Source organism: Lygodium microphyllum, chromosome 7 (genome assembly GCF_053477565.2).
Source record: "Lygodium microphyllum isolate KBCC chromosome 7, Lygodium_microphyllum_v1.1.10, whole genome shotgun sequence".
NCBI classification, from domain to species: Eukaryota; Viridiplantae; Streptophyta; class Polypodiopsida; order Schizaeales; family Lygodiaceae; genus Lygodium; species Lygodium microphyllum.
The window spans coordinates 148,028,855-148,042,403 of record NC_141141.1 but is presented as its reverse complement, the minus strand read 5'-3'; the positions used below and the strand labels follow the sequence as shown (position 1 = coordinate 148,042,403).

The window sequence follows — 13,549 nt, the reverse complement described above, 5'->3', positions numbered from 1 at the left end:
AATCATGATAACATTGTGCAAGGGTAGTAAAAAATATAGATAATTCACATGCGGCTTGGATAACATTTGGAAAATATATTTCAATAAATACAAATATAGGAAAGGCTAAACTCAAGAGAGAGTTGAATACTTTGAAGCAAGGAAAGATGTGTATAAATGAGTATGTTATAAAGGTGAGGAGTTTTGGAGATGCCTTAACAAGTATGATATATAACCATATAATGATGATTCCATTTCATCTGCATTGAGTGGCCTTAATTTAAACAAAAATAGAAACCATTTTTTACTTCTATGTATGTATGGAAATCATTTCAAAATTTTGATAAGTTGGTCTCTCTCATGATCACATTGAAGAGATCAACATGTAGGATGAATCATTTGAAAGAAGTAGTTAACATATCCAAGCATTTTACTCCAAGTGTGGGAAGAGGACATGCTAAATTCCCTTCTTCAAGAGACCGTGGTATGGATCATACTAGTCATAAAAAACAAAATATGTTAAATCAATAGTTTAGTGATATGAAGATTTTGGAATGCCATGGTAATTCTAGAGTTAGGGAGAGCTCTAGAGGAATAGACGGACGGTAGAATGGAGATTCTTATAATTCTAGTATTATCATTACTATGGAAAAACACATAATATTAGAACCCATTATTATGATAAGAAGAACGACATTTATAGTGGTAAATTACAGTAAGGACATTATGCATCATCCGAAGGATAGAATGATAAAAATGAGCACCTATGTGTTATGCATCATATGATTATTAGTATTACAAGAAAGAGGTCAGATAATTATAGATGGTATGTTGATTTAAGTACATCTAATCATATGACTAATTAGACTAAATGGTTTAGAGAAATGCAAGATCTACAAAGTCCAAGTTATGTAGAGAGGAGTGATGATTCAGGTCCCCCTAATCTCACATATTGAAAATATTCATTTATCCTTACATGATACTCATATAAAGTATTTGTCAAATGCATTAAAATCTAGAGTAGTGAAAAACAAGAGGGCAGAACAAGGCTTCGATCATATACCTATGCCGATTTCTAGACATGGTTAAGAGTGGATTGAAGCACAAAGTAGGGTGGAGGATGGGATCTTTAGTCACAACAAAGGCAGGCATGATGAATGCAAATGGGGCAATTCAGATCATGACATGTTAGATCAAGAGGTGTTGATACATAGGAGGTGGAGTTTGAAAGCATTTACACTTTATCTTAAGTTTTTTAATTCTTAAATTTGTGATTGGTTTTATTGTTACTAATGGTGTTTTTAATTTACAATTTAAAATTGTGGATCGAAATCCCACTTGACATGAGATAGCCTATACAAAATATCACAATAGGATTGACACATGGATGAACTTATAAACATAGAGCATTATCACAAAATAGCAATGAGAGAAATTATAGCTAGTAGAATGTGTTAAGTTATTTCTTTTGACTTTTGAAATTGAGTGTTTTAATCATTTCTAAGTTTATATAATCAACATGTATAGAGGCAAAAATATGATGAAACAAAAAGAGAGAAAGGGAGCCAAGTAGGAAGTGCTGCAAAGCACGATAACTTTTTAAAAATAAAAAGTGACATCCATTTGTATATAAGATGCCAAATGAGTATGCAAGAAAGTACAAAAGAAAAAAGTCCATGGAGCCACAATGTTACACCACCACCTCCATGACTTCTTTTCTGCACTAGATGTACTTGTTTTTTCTTGTCACAATACACATGAAAAGTGCAAACATATTGTGGTTAGAAAAATATTCAAATTTTTGTGAAAACTGGAGACATAGTGCATTTACATATGTGTTACAAGACATGCTTTTTTTTGGCAAATGCACATGAATTTGAAGGGTCTTCTGAAGCATATTAGTAGGATATTAAATGTGCATGCAAGTTTTTTTCCTGGTTCAAAAAATGCATGACTGTAATTGTCTATGTGCCTTCCCTTATAGTCAAAAGTACACATAATAGTTCGATTTTCATGTGCAAAGTTTATATTTCTTGAAATATATGCAAATTGACAACCCCTTATAGTTGGTAATAAGTTATGTAACAAACTTAAGCCCCTTGTATGCAATAAATACATTTTCTCTTGGCATATCTTTGTGAACACACATCGATAGCCTTGATCCAAGCATCACTAAAGTGCTTGCTTATTGTTGGGTTCTAGGTTTTATCATTTGAAAACTTAAAGCTTTCAATCAAACGTGAAGAAGAGGCTTTGTTAGATAGCCCTAAAGTGCTTGCTTTTTGTTGGTTCTAGGCTTTATCATTCGATACCTTAAGCTCTCAATCAAATGCTTGTGAATATACAAAGAAATGTATTTTGACTCATTGTTTAAAGTGCTATACCTATTTTTTAGATGTTGCAAATGTATGCTGGGACCACTTATTTTTGTCTTTGACTTTTGGGACCGTTGGAGAATCAAACTAGAAAGGGCCTTATATATGAACAATTTGATGCCATGTTTTTTAATTAATTAATAAGAAAAAAAAGGTAAAAAGTATAAAATAGAAGGTGGAAGAATAGTGAGAAAGGCTCATGATGTGGCAAAGCTGGTTTTATTAATGCAAGATTTGATAAACTTACAAAGGAAGAGAGAATGGCTGTTGAGTACAATTTATGAATTGTGGAAGTCTAATGTACAAAGGAAATGCTAGCTTAGCTGCAGTAGAGCTGGGGTGGGTGGTGATGGTGGGATACTGGCTTAGCTGCAGTAGAGCTGGAGTAAGCGATTGGAATAATAGCTTAGTTGTGGACGAGGGAGAGAGAGAGAGAGAGTGTGTGTGTGTGCGTTGTTTTGTGTGTGTATTTTGGGGGGGAAGTAGGTTGACTAGGGTGTGGCCGCCTGTGTGTACGTGGGAGGGGACAATAATACAGTTTAGTTATTATTTAGTAGTACAGATGGAGATCGAAGGAGAGGGTCCATCTGGCGGGAGCGGGGTTGGGCACCAGCTCCACCAGGCGGTTGGTGGCCACCCCGCGCGCCAGCAGGAAGTCGCCGGTGCCGCCCACCACCGCCAAGACGCGCTCGGCGTTCGACTCCACCATCTGCCCCATCACACACAGCGTGCCCTTGTGCATGCCGTCGTCGATGGTCGCCGTAAACAAGTGGAACAGCACCAGGCCCTTGAGGCTGTCGAATACGTAGATGCCCTGGGCCGTCCCCGCGCGCGCGGAGGCGTTGGAGGGCGCCAGGGTGAGGGGGGCCTCGAAGGTGGTGACCACGCCGAAGTTGGTGGGGTTGGAGACGGACGCCGGGAGCGGCGAAGGCCCATACACCCCCGTGAAGTAGTCGCTGTTCATCACCGCCGGGTTGAAGATGGTCATGTGCAGGTAGAACTGGTAGCTCGGCGGCTGGACATTCCGACTAGTATTGGGGCTGCTGCCGGTCAAGTTAAACAATAGTGCCCTCGCACTCCTGTGCTTGTGAATATCCTGTCTCACCTCATGATCATCAGCTGCATGCAGAGGCTTAGTATATTCATCTGCACTCATCGGAGGCTTAGTACTGCAACCGCGGGCGCTGAAGGTAACCATAACAATCAGTAGCAACAGCATGCTGAGCACTAGCTGCCTGCAGCAATATGCAGCTGGTGCGCCATGTCCCCTTGATCTACATCTCGCCTGGATAACCTGTCCTACATCGCGAGTAGATAAGACGGCCAGCTGCCGTAACAACGACATTGTATTATGGCCTAGTTTACCGATGCAACAAGAATATGTTTCGATCGGTTGTGATCACAGGCTCTTCGACTACTTCTTAAGTTAAGAGCTACAACCAGAGATCATAAGATGGAGGATGCGCAGCTGACAGTTTGGGGCTGTCAGGCACTCAAGCTATATTGCAAGCCCCATCGCCTACGTGGCCCTCACCTAACGCAAGTGGCAGGCTGTCCTCGACCTTTCGGGTTACGCAAGTCGAACTGCCACATCAGCCCCGTCGTCACGTGGGCGATGGGGTTTGACATTTCAACACGCCTGCCAACAAGTCAACTTGCTGTGGTGACACAGGCAGGAAATATCACCTCCTAGTGCGCAGCGCCAATAAGTCTACCAATACGTTAAGCCACAAGAGACAAGCTTCAAGGCTCAAGCGATGAGCATCGAGGTGTGACACTCGAGAGCTTGCCACTTGACATTGAGTGCATGCCAATGGTGCAATAATGCAACTTTGAGCATAGAGAGAGAAATGCACATAGCTCACGATCCTAGCACAGTCACGTAGCCTGTAGGGGAAGAGAGCAAAGCACTAAGACTCGACATTCAAATGAAATAACATGCCAAATTTAACTAACCATGGTCATTTGTTACAACTATAGTCTATGACTAGTAACTAGTTAGAGAGAGAGAGAGAGAGGTATGAGTGATGAGCGAATGAAGAAAGAAGAGATAATTATTCACAGAGACTTAAGTCCATTCACTTCATGAATCACACGTGTATAAATTTAGAATCCAAGGAGTCACGACCTTTGCATGGTTGTTGAATATTTAATATTTATCTATATTTTTATACTTAATTGAAATATTAAACTTTTAAGTTGAAATACATTTGAAGGGTTTCATTTAAATGTTTCCTTCTTTTGAAAGTTGTAATTAAAATTAGAATTTCTACTTAGAAGGTTGAGTTTTTTTTTTCAATTTTCATTTAACACGATACTAGAATTTGACACTTCCAATATGGAAGGTCATATGCATGAAAATCATTTCTTTTCAATGTCACATTAAGAATTAGCCTTTCAAGGAAGGGCCAAGATCCCTTTGAAGATGTCATTTTTATCCCCAAAATCATAAATGGTTAGAATTAAGGGCGTTGTGTTGCATTGGTAGTTCCGTAAACAAATTGTTTCATTGAAAATGCCACAAGCACAATTGCATACCGGTTCATTGTTATTGCATAAAGTGATCTTCATAGCGATCAACCTTACAACCATCATCCAAATAATTTGAAAAAGAAAACAAGCAAAGCCTATCTTCTTTAGGAAGACCTTTCCATGAGCCATAGCTTAAGATGATAATGTAAAGATGAAGTTCATTACAATTTTTGGTACTTTTGTGTACCATGTGATGGCTTTTGGCCTATGCAATGCTCATGGATCTTGAAAAATACCAGTTGACAAGATATTTGCCAATATATCTCTTGAAGAGATGGAGGTATTCATACATTATTTGGGGGCGGTTATCATGACCCGTCATAGACAATTGATTGTTCTACGTACATGCTTTGAGTGATGCCATGAGTATTGCATAGCGTTGAATCCTCGAAAGTGCGTACTTGGGGTGCCTTATGGTTTGCTATTGGGTCATATTGTAAGTGCGACTAGTATTACCACCGACCCTGAAAAGGTTGTTGTTATTGTGCCTCTAAGCCCACACACTTGGTGGTTGTTATTGTGCCTCTAAGCCCACCCAATTGCCTTAGGAAAGTTCATAGTTTCGTTTCATCCATGGGGTACTATTGTCGTTTCATTAATGCATTAGCTGAACAGTCATTACCCTTGACAAATGTTTTGTCTCATAGCCATGTTTTTTAATGGACAGAAGCATGCAAAGTGGCATTTGAATATGCTAAAATGAAAAGTTCACTGTTTCATCTCATCCATTATCATGATGTTGCGCGTCCACCATTGCGAATCTAAGGGCGGAGTTGTTCGCCAAGAATTTGAACTCATTAATCATTGCCATTAAGAATTTATTTTTTATTGTGTGTCTTTTCATTTGCGATTCAATTTGAATTGTCTTTTAGAGAACAATACTATTGCTGATTGGACTTGGATTCTGAGAATCACAAACAGAGTTTCGAGATAGATTATGTGATGATTATTATGAGGCCTACATGAATTGGTTAGTGGCAATGTGATGGAAGTTTGGCATGCTTTGTCAAAGTTGACATCCGATGTCATTGGGAGAACACAACTATGAGGAGAATATTAGCTACAATAATATGAAAATTAGTGATCTCTCTGCCCAAATGTGGATTTTCTTTGAGTCGTATGGAATTGACATGCAAGCAAGGTTCATAGCCTTTGGATGGCCTTACATCGAATGCAATATTCTCTGTGGACAATGATGTTGAGGTTCCTTGTGATACCTTGACATTTTCTTTCAATGTATAGGTGACAATATGGTGGAGTTTGTACTCTAAATGCTCTAGCTTCAGCCAAGAAAAACATGAGTTATGATGGCATATATCGGAAAGTGCAACTAAAGCTCATAAAGTGAGTGAGAGTTTCGAAGAGGAGAATGCATCAGGTGTTGTTCTTGTTCCAATGCCTGATATGGCCTTGCCACCTTGTTTTGATTCTGATAACCTGAGCTATAGGTATCACTATCTTGATAGTACAGCTAATCAATGGCTAGTTCGACCAGTATTGGAAACACATGGTTGGGATCATGACAGTGTATATGATGGTCTTAATGTGAAAAAGGTGCTTGTGATTAAGAAAAAAATACCAGTTTCAATCTTTAGGCAAGTTACAAAGGATAAGAAAGAGGTGAATGTGCAAATGAAGTCACAAGGAACTTTCAATCGATCCCCATATAGGAAAAAAAGAGAATTCCCCATGGAATTCCCTAGTTGAAAATACATATAAGTGGGGAAACTAAAAACTAGGGAAAATCGGACATTTTCTAGTGAGAATAAGTAGGGAATCACATAAAACCTTTTCTATGTAGGAAATATTTCCTACATAGGAAATTTCCACATAGGAAATTCCTATGTAGGAAATATTTCATACATAGAAAAATATAGAATTTTCTATGTAGGGAATAATTCCTATATAAGAAATATTCTATATATAGGAAAAAAATTCTAGATGTGATTCCCTAGGTACTCTCACTAGGAAATCTCTCATTTTTCCTATTTTTTACATTCCCTACTTATATGTACTTTCAACTAGGGAATTCCGTGGGAATTCTCTTTTTTCCTTATCAAATTATCAACTTTGCCCTTACTCTTAGACATGCTAATATCAAACAAGAAATTACACAATAAATTTTTAACTAGAAAATTATATAGAGAATGTCATCATTTCTAAGTAAGGATCAATAACATACATCTAATGATAAAAATAGATTAAACAAATTAAGACATCAACATCTACTTCTAGCAACCAAAAGAAAAATGAAAATACTTTTAAAGGAGCATAGAACTAAAAACTATTAAGCAACATGTGTGTCTTGATTGTTTTATCCCTTAAATCTCCAATATGTTCCAAAGTAATAAATGTTTGAGTAATCCCTCAAATCTCCAATATGTTGGAAAGCAATAAATTCTTAACTCAAAGTAGAAGTTATGCTAAAACTTCCACATCATCTAGACTAAGCACATTGCTATTTTTGTTTAATACAACTTTGCCATTTCCTAGTAGCCAATAAATAATCTCCTTAATCATATCATCACTTGTTGGCTTCTTTGTATCCTTAATCAAGACTCGAAAGCTAGCTTCAATCTTTTTGAGATTCATGTATATACTCTTTAAAGGAAAGTACATATCATGAATTGTAGGCACACCAAGATACTTCAAAAGTATGGTTTCCATGTTCTCTTTTGTCATATTAACCTGCATTGAATAACAAAAAGAGAATAAGTAACTTATTATACTATGTATAGATAATTAAATGACACGAATTATAATATGAAAAGTCATAAATTTAACTACATGACTATTATATATATATATATATCAACTATAAAGCTACCCTTTAAGCATCATTTGAAATGTTAATCTCAAAGCTACAAATTGAACTACATGACTACAATTATATATATCTAATTAAAATATAAATTAACAATAAAGTTACCCTTTGAGTATCATTTGAAATGTTAATCTCAATGCCTTGGTTTGGGAGATCTTTAAATTCCTAATTCAAATAAAATAAAAAGATTAGATTATGCTTTTCATGTATGACATAAACAAAAATATAAACATTTACATCTAGCACCTTTGGTTCTTTTTTGTTGATACTGGTACCTCGTTTCATGCTCCTTTGTTGCAAAAGATCCTTTATCTTCTTACTTGGCTAGTCAGCATGTAAAATAAATAGTTATATAATAAATCATATCTTTAGTTATTCACTAAACTATGACGCTATTGTTCTCTCACAAACATATATCATATACCTTCCTCTTTCTTTGACTTTTTCGAGATGTTTCATTAATGTCATCATCTGGATTAGCCTACATTCAAAACTAGAATTAGTAATCACATTAAAAACATTTATATAGAAAAAAAAGTTACATACCTTATCATTGCTTGAACTATGGATACTTTGTTCCAGAGTTTCTTGACATTTAGTTGAGTACATTATTTTGTCTAAACCATGTGACAATAACTTTGAAAAGCTGGCACAATTTTCCATATCAAGTGTCTCATCTTCATTTTCAACATTCTACATTTTAAGCATATAAAGGATAAGATACTGTTAAGAACATGAATCATATGGTTAATCTTAAATTTAATATAAAGCAAAGAACCTCATCGGATGTATAACATTGAAATTATTCAAAGCTCTTTTCTTCCTCCACGAACATATTCATCTATGGGAAATGAAAGTTAATGTATAAGTATCTGTATAAGAGACATTCTCAAAGAAAGTTATTAGATATGAACTTAAAATCATTACCTGCAATGATAAATCTGTTTGCTTGTATTGTTGTCCTTTAAAGGAGCTACTTTCTTCAAGAGGCTACATCAACAAAATAAGATCATGTGTATACATCAAATGTCTCCAAAATATATGGAATCAAGTACAAAAATGATAAGCATATAAGATTATAAGATACCTTTTTCAAACCTTGTTCATTCGCAATATCATTCATGCTAGGAATGTATACATCAAGTTGATTAGAATCAATAGTAGCAACATATGGTTCACTCTGCCATCAATAGACACCCCTAAATGAGTATGGGAGAAAAAGAGCCAATCCTACACTTATGATATCAAACTTATAAATCATATCATCTTACCATTGATGATGTTATGTCATTTGATACATTTTGAAGCTTATCTATATCATCCACTCCAAGAGATGCAGATAATTCTCTCTATATGTCATAAGATTAATAGTTCAATAACTAAGAATCTACACCTCAAATATTAGGAAAGCCAATCAAAAAAATTAACAATCAACTTACCTTCTTTAAAAAATCTTTTTTCTTCAAATAATTTCTTTCATCTTGCTTTGTACCCTTCCACCAGTCATATATGTCATTCTCTCTCCATATGTACTCACATCCAGTAAACTTCAATGGTATAATTTTTATCCGCATTTTTATAACATAGATCATCTGGGTTTAAGGATTCAAACCACCTATGATTTTCATGATATAATTTTTATCCGCATTTTTATAACATAGATCATCTGGGTTTAAGGATTCAAACCACCTATGTACTCGATGATAATTTTCGAGCATGATAGTGTGTTGACTTTTAAAGTATTCAGCCAAGAGCTTTTTTCCACAAAGTCTACCCTCTTCTCTAAATTTCAACATGGGTGGCCGATAGATATCATCATATGATGGTATGCGTATCACTCCTATTGATACTCAAGTGATCAAATATCATTAGTTAGTATAACCATTTCAAAAAATGACTCATTATCAACATAAGAAAGCTGGTAATACCTGATTCTTGGCTTGAAGAAGTGTTAAGGCAAGCAATCTCAATGTCTTCCTTTCTTACATTGTCTCTTGTGTCATCTTTAGTAACTTGTTTACCTATATATACATAGAGTTAACCAAAGCTCACGATAATACAAGGTTATGAAAATTTTCAATAACACAAAAGAAAGTAATTAGATATTTTGTATCAATTTGGGTCACCAAATTTGTACAAGTTTTTTATCCTTAAAGTTGGTACCTGCATCTTGACTTGAAGAAACATTATCGCAAGTAACCTCCTGATCTCCCTTTCTTACATTACCTCTTTTCCCACCTTTTGTTTTTCTTTTATCTATGTTTATATATATACACACAATTACTCAAAGTTTAAAAATATGAATAACTATGAACATTTTAAATTAGGCAAAGAGACTAATTAAAGCTAGTTAATCTCAAAATGAATCACCTAATAAAGCAAGATGTAATATATGTACAAATTTTAATTTTCAAAGTTTAGTAGAAATAAAGACATATACCTATATCGTGATTTGAAGAGACATTAGGGCCAATGACCTCCTTAGCTTTCATTGTTCCATTATCTCTTGTACCATCATTTGTGATTTTGTTACCTTTATGTACACATAATAAACCAAAGTTTAGAAACATAAGAGACTTATATTTTTTAAAAAGAAGTGCTATATCAAACTAAATCACTTAATTTCTTAGCATTTGGATTAGAACACATAAATTAGTAATAAAATTAGGTATAAATTTATTTATTAGAGTTAGTTACCTTTCACTTCTTCCACAACTAAATCCACAAGCCCAAGTAGTTTGGGATCCTTACTCATGATTTTTTTCAAAAGAGCCATCATCTCTAGATTAGAAGTCGACATGGCAAACCTACATAGGCATGGTAACAATAAGAAAGTATTTGCAATGCATATTTGAAAATGTATATTACATTAAGCAATACAAAACAAAAGACTTCAATAAACATACCGTCATAATGTTTGAAAATGTAAATTACATTAAGCAATACAAAACAAAAGACTTCAATAAACATACTGTCATAACATTGTTGCCTCATGCTCATGCAAACGGCACATGGTAGGTACAATCTTTCTTTTATTGTCAATTGCAATTGCTTTTGTTTTGAGTACTTGCCATTGCTTTTTCGTGGATATACATAGCCACCAATCCTTCCAATCTTGATCCTCTATTCTCACTTTCCAAATATTTTCTTGCAAGAGTACATTAGTTAGCCATCCCACTTTTACTTGCTTCATTTCATAGTGTGCTGCTCTTATAACAGCACATTTGAGGTCATTTGGCTCGCATAAAGCATCTAGATGAGACTTCATATAGACAACATCATTTTCCTCTAGCCAAGGAGGAATGCAACCGATGCAACTCATCTTAATCAAACGTGACCTTGGTCTCAAATCTTTTGTCTCATATGCGATGATATTGTTTCCATGTTGAAGTGGAATAAATTTTTGTAACAATGATTGTATTGGTCTAATACAATCCCATGAAAATGGAACAAATCCATTTTGCAAGACACTCATACTTGTAGTGGTATCCACAACTAGACTTTCATGGCCACTTTCAACCACAATACATTGTCTGTAGTAATCAGCTCCAAAAAATAGTTTCACTTCACCATTGCATTCAAACGAAAAAAATGATGATATGCATGCTTTCCAATGGCCAACATCTATGTCCACTCTAGAGTCTTCATCGCATCTTACCACCACTTTAACTCCCACTTTATAAACTTCTCCCTTTAGAAAAACCTTTTTATATTCTGTCACTGTTTCCACCTCTATGTTGAAGCTATGATGAACATATCTCTTTTCTTCATTAGTTGCATCCTTGCGTCTTAACTTCTTTGCTCCTATGGTTATTCCCTTTGTTAGAGCTACTCTTTTGCATGCACAATCATTAGCCTTTTCTAAAAAACTGCATATTTCTTTTGCTTTCTCCACACATGATACATGCATGAGACCTGATGCATGCCATTCTAGACATTCATCGTACCTATTAGAATCCACTAAGTATCCATCAAGTGGTAGTAAAGCTTTGTGGAGTTGTCTTGTCATCCTTTGAAAAGTCATAGGTTTGTCACATTGGTCTTTTGTAATATGCATAAATATCCATGTAAAGAATCTTCGTCTTTGTTAGTTTGCATGAGAAATCTCATTATCTGGTGCGCAGATCGGTTGCTGTATGCTCGCGTAGTGAATGTCGGAAGGTCCCCAAGAACAATAAAACTCTACTTTTTGCACAAATTACAAGGTAAAAAGCATGAACGACAAGAGCAAGAGACCAATTGGGTGCAATCTCCCCCCATGCCTTGTGTGAGCACTCCACAAAGTATGTATTTTATGTATATTTCATCTTCAAGCTCAAAAAATAGCCCAATTTACAAAATAGCAAACTTTTAGCTTTTGAGTTTGCTTTAACACAAAAATAAGAATAAAGCTAATGGACGGTGCCCAAAGAGTCTGGCACGCCCAATACAATGTCCAAATAGAAATAACATAACCGTGCGCCCATGCGCATACAAAATAATAATAAATAATCGATGCCTCAATAAATAGGCATGACAAAATATAAGCGTGGCGCTTGTCAAAATATAATCCATAAATCGAATACTCGCTATCCTCAAATGATTTCCTCCACCACTGCTGCTATCTCTACACATCAACTGAAGCATTGACAATCGTTAGTAAAATAATACAATTAAACCGACAAAAGTGAATACCTAGTAGTCTTCAGCTACATAAATAAATCAACTGGTTAGAAATAAATCCTAACCTTAATTTATTATGAGTGCGAACTCTAAACTCATAAACGTTTATTAATTTAATATGCATTTTGCGGAATCACCCGCTATGGAATCACCCATGTACACACTAAATTAATGAAACGCCCGAAAAGGACAGGCGTCCCCATCAACTTCTCACACAAAGAATCCACTTTGTGTATGAGCCCCGGTCATCAATGATGCCAGGAGGCATATTCCACGGTGGATTCCGTGAGGTTTTACGGTGGATTCCGTAAACTTAGATGACCGGGGCTCATACACAAAGAGGATTCTTTGTGCGAGAAGTTGATGGGGACACCTGTTCTTTTCGGGCGTTTCATTAATTTAGTGTGTACGTGGGTGATTCCATAGCGGGTGATTCTGCAAAATGCATATTAAATTAATAAAAAATTATGAGTTTAGAGTGCGCACTCGTAATAAATTAAGGTTAGGATTTATTTCTAACCAGTTGATTTATTTATGTAGCTGAAGACTGCTAGGTATTCACTTTTGTCGGTTTAATTGTATTATTTTACTAATGATTGTGAATACTTCAGTTGATGTGTAGAGATAGCAACGGTGGCGGAGGAAAGCATTGGAGTCTAGCGAGTATTTGAGATTGGGCGTGCCAGACTCTATGGGCACCGTCCATTAGCTTTATTTTCCTATTTTTGTAGAAAACAAACTCAAAAGCTAAAAGCTTGTCATATTTTTGTAAATTGGGCTGTTATTGAGCATGAAGATTGAAATATACATAAAATACATGCTTTGTGAAGCGAGGCATGGGGGAGATTGAACCCAATTTGTCTCTTGCCTCTTGTCGTGCATGCTTTAACATGATTTTTTGTGCAAAAATGTAGAGTTCATTGTTCTTGGGGACCTTCCGGGATTCACCACGTGAGCATTTTGCATCCGATCTGCGCACCAGTGGTATCAGAGCGGAGCTAAGATCAAGAGCTTCCAATCGCTACCAATCTCGGGCGAAGGCGGAGCTCTAGGAACAAACGGGCTCTACAGTCAATCTCGTCGCGAACCCTCGATACAGGCAGACTTCTGGCGATCAAGAACCCTTGTTTCTACTGTCAGATCGCGAAGGACCAAGCTCTGTAGGCGGAGGACCACG

General features: G+C 36.0%; 1 protein-coding gene across 1 annotated transcript; it reads right to left on the bottom strand.

Moving 5' to 3' along the window:
* Window positions 1-2,554: 2,554 nt before the first annotated feature.
* Window positions 2,555-3,812, bottom strand: LOC148034069 (disease resistance response protein 206-like). The gene has a single exon (XM_087682425.1). It carries the CDS (start codon window positions 3,697-3,699, stop codon window positions 2,905-2,907), a length of 795 nt encoding a protein of 264 aa, XP_087538551.1. The 5' UTR covers window positions 3,700-3,812; the 3' UTR covers window positions 2,555-2,904.
* Between the last annotated feature and the right edge of the window lie 9,737 nt (window positions 3,813-13,549).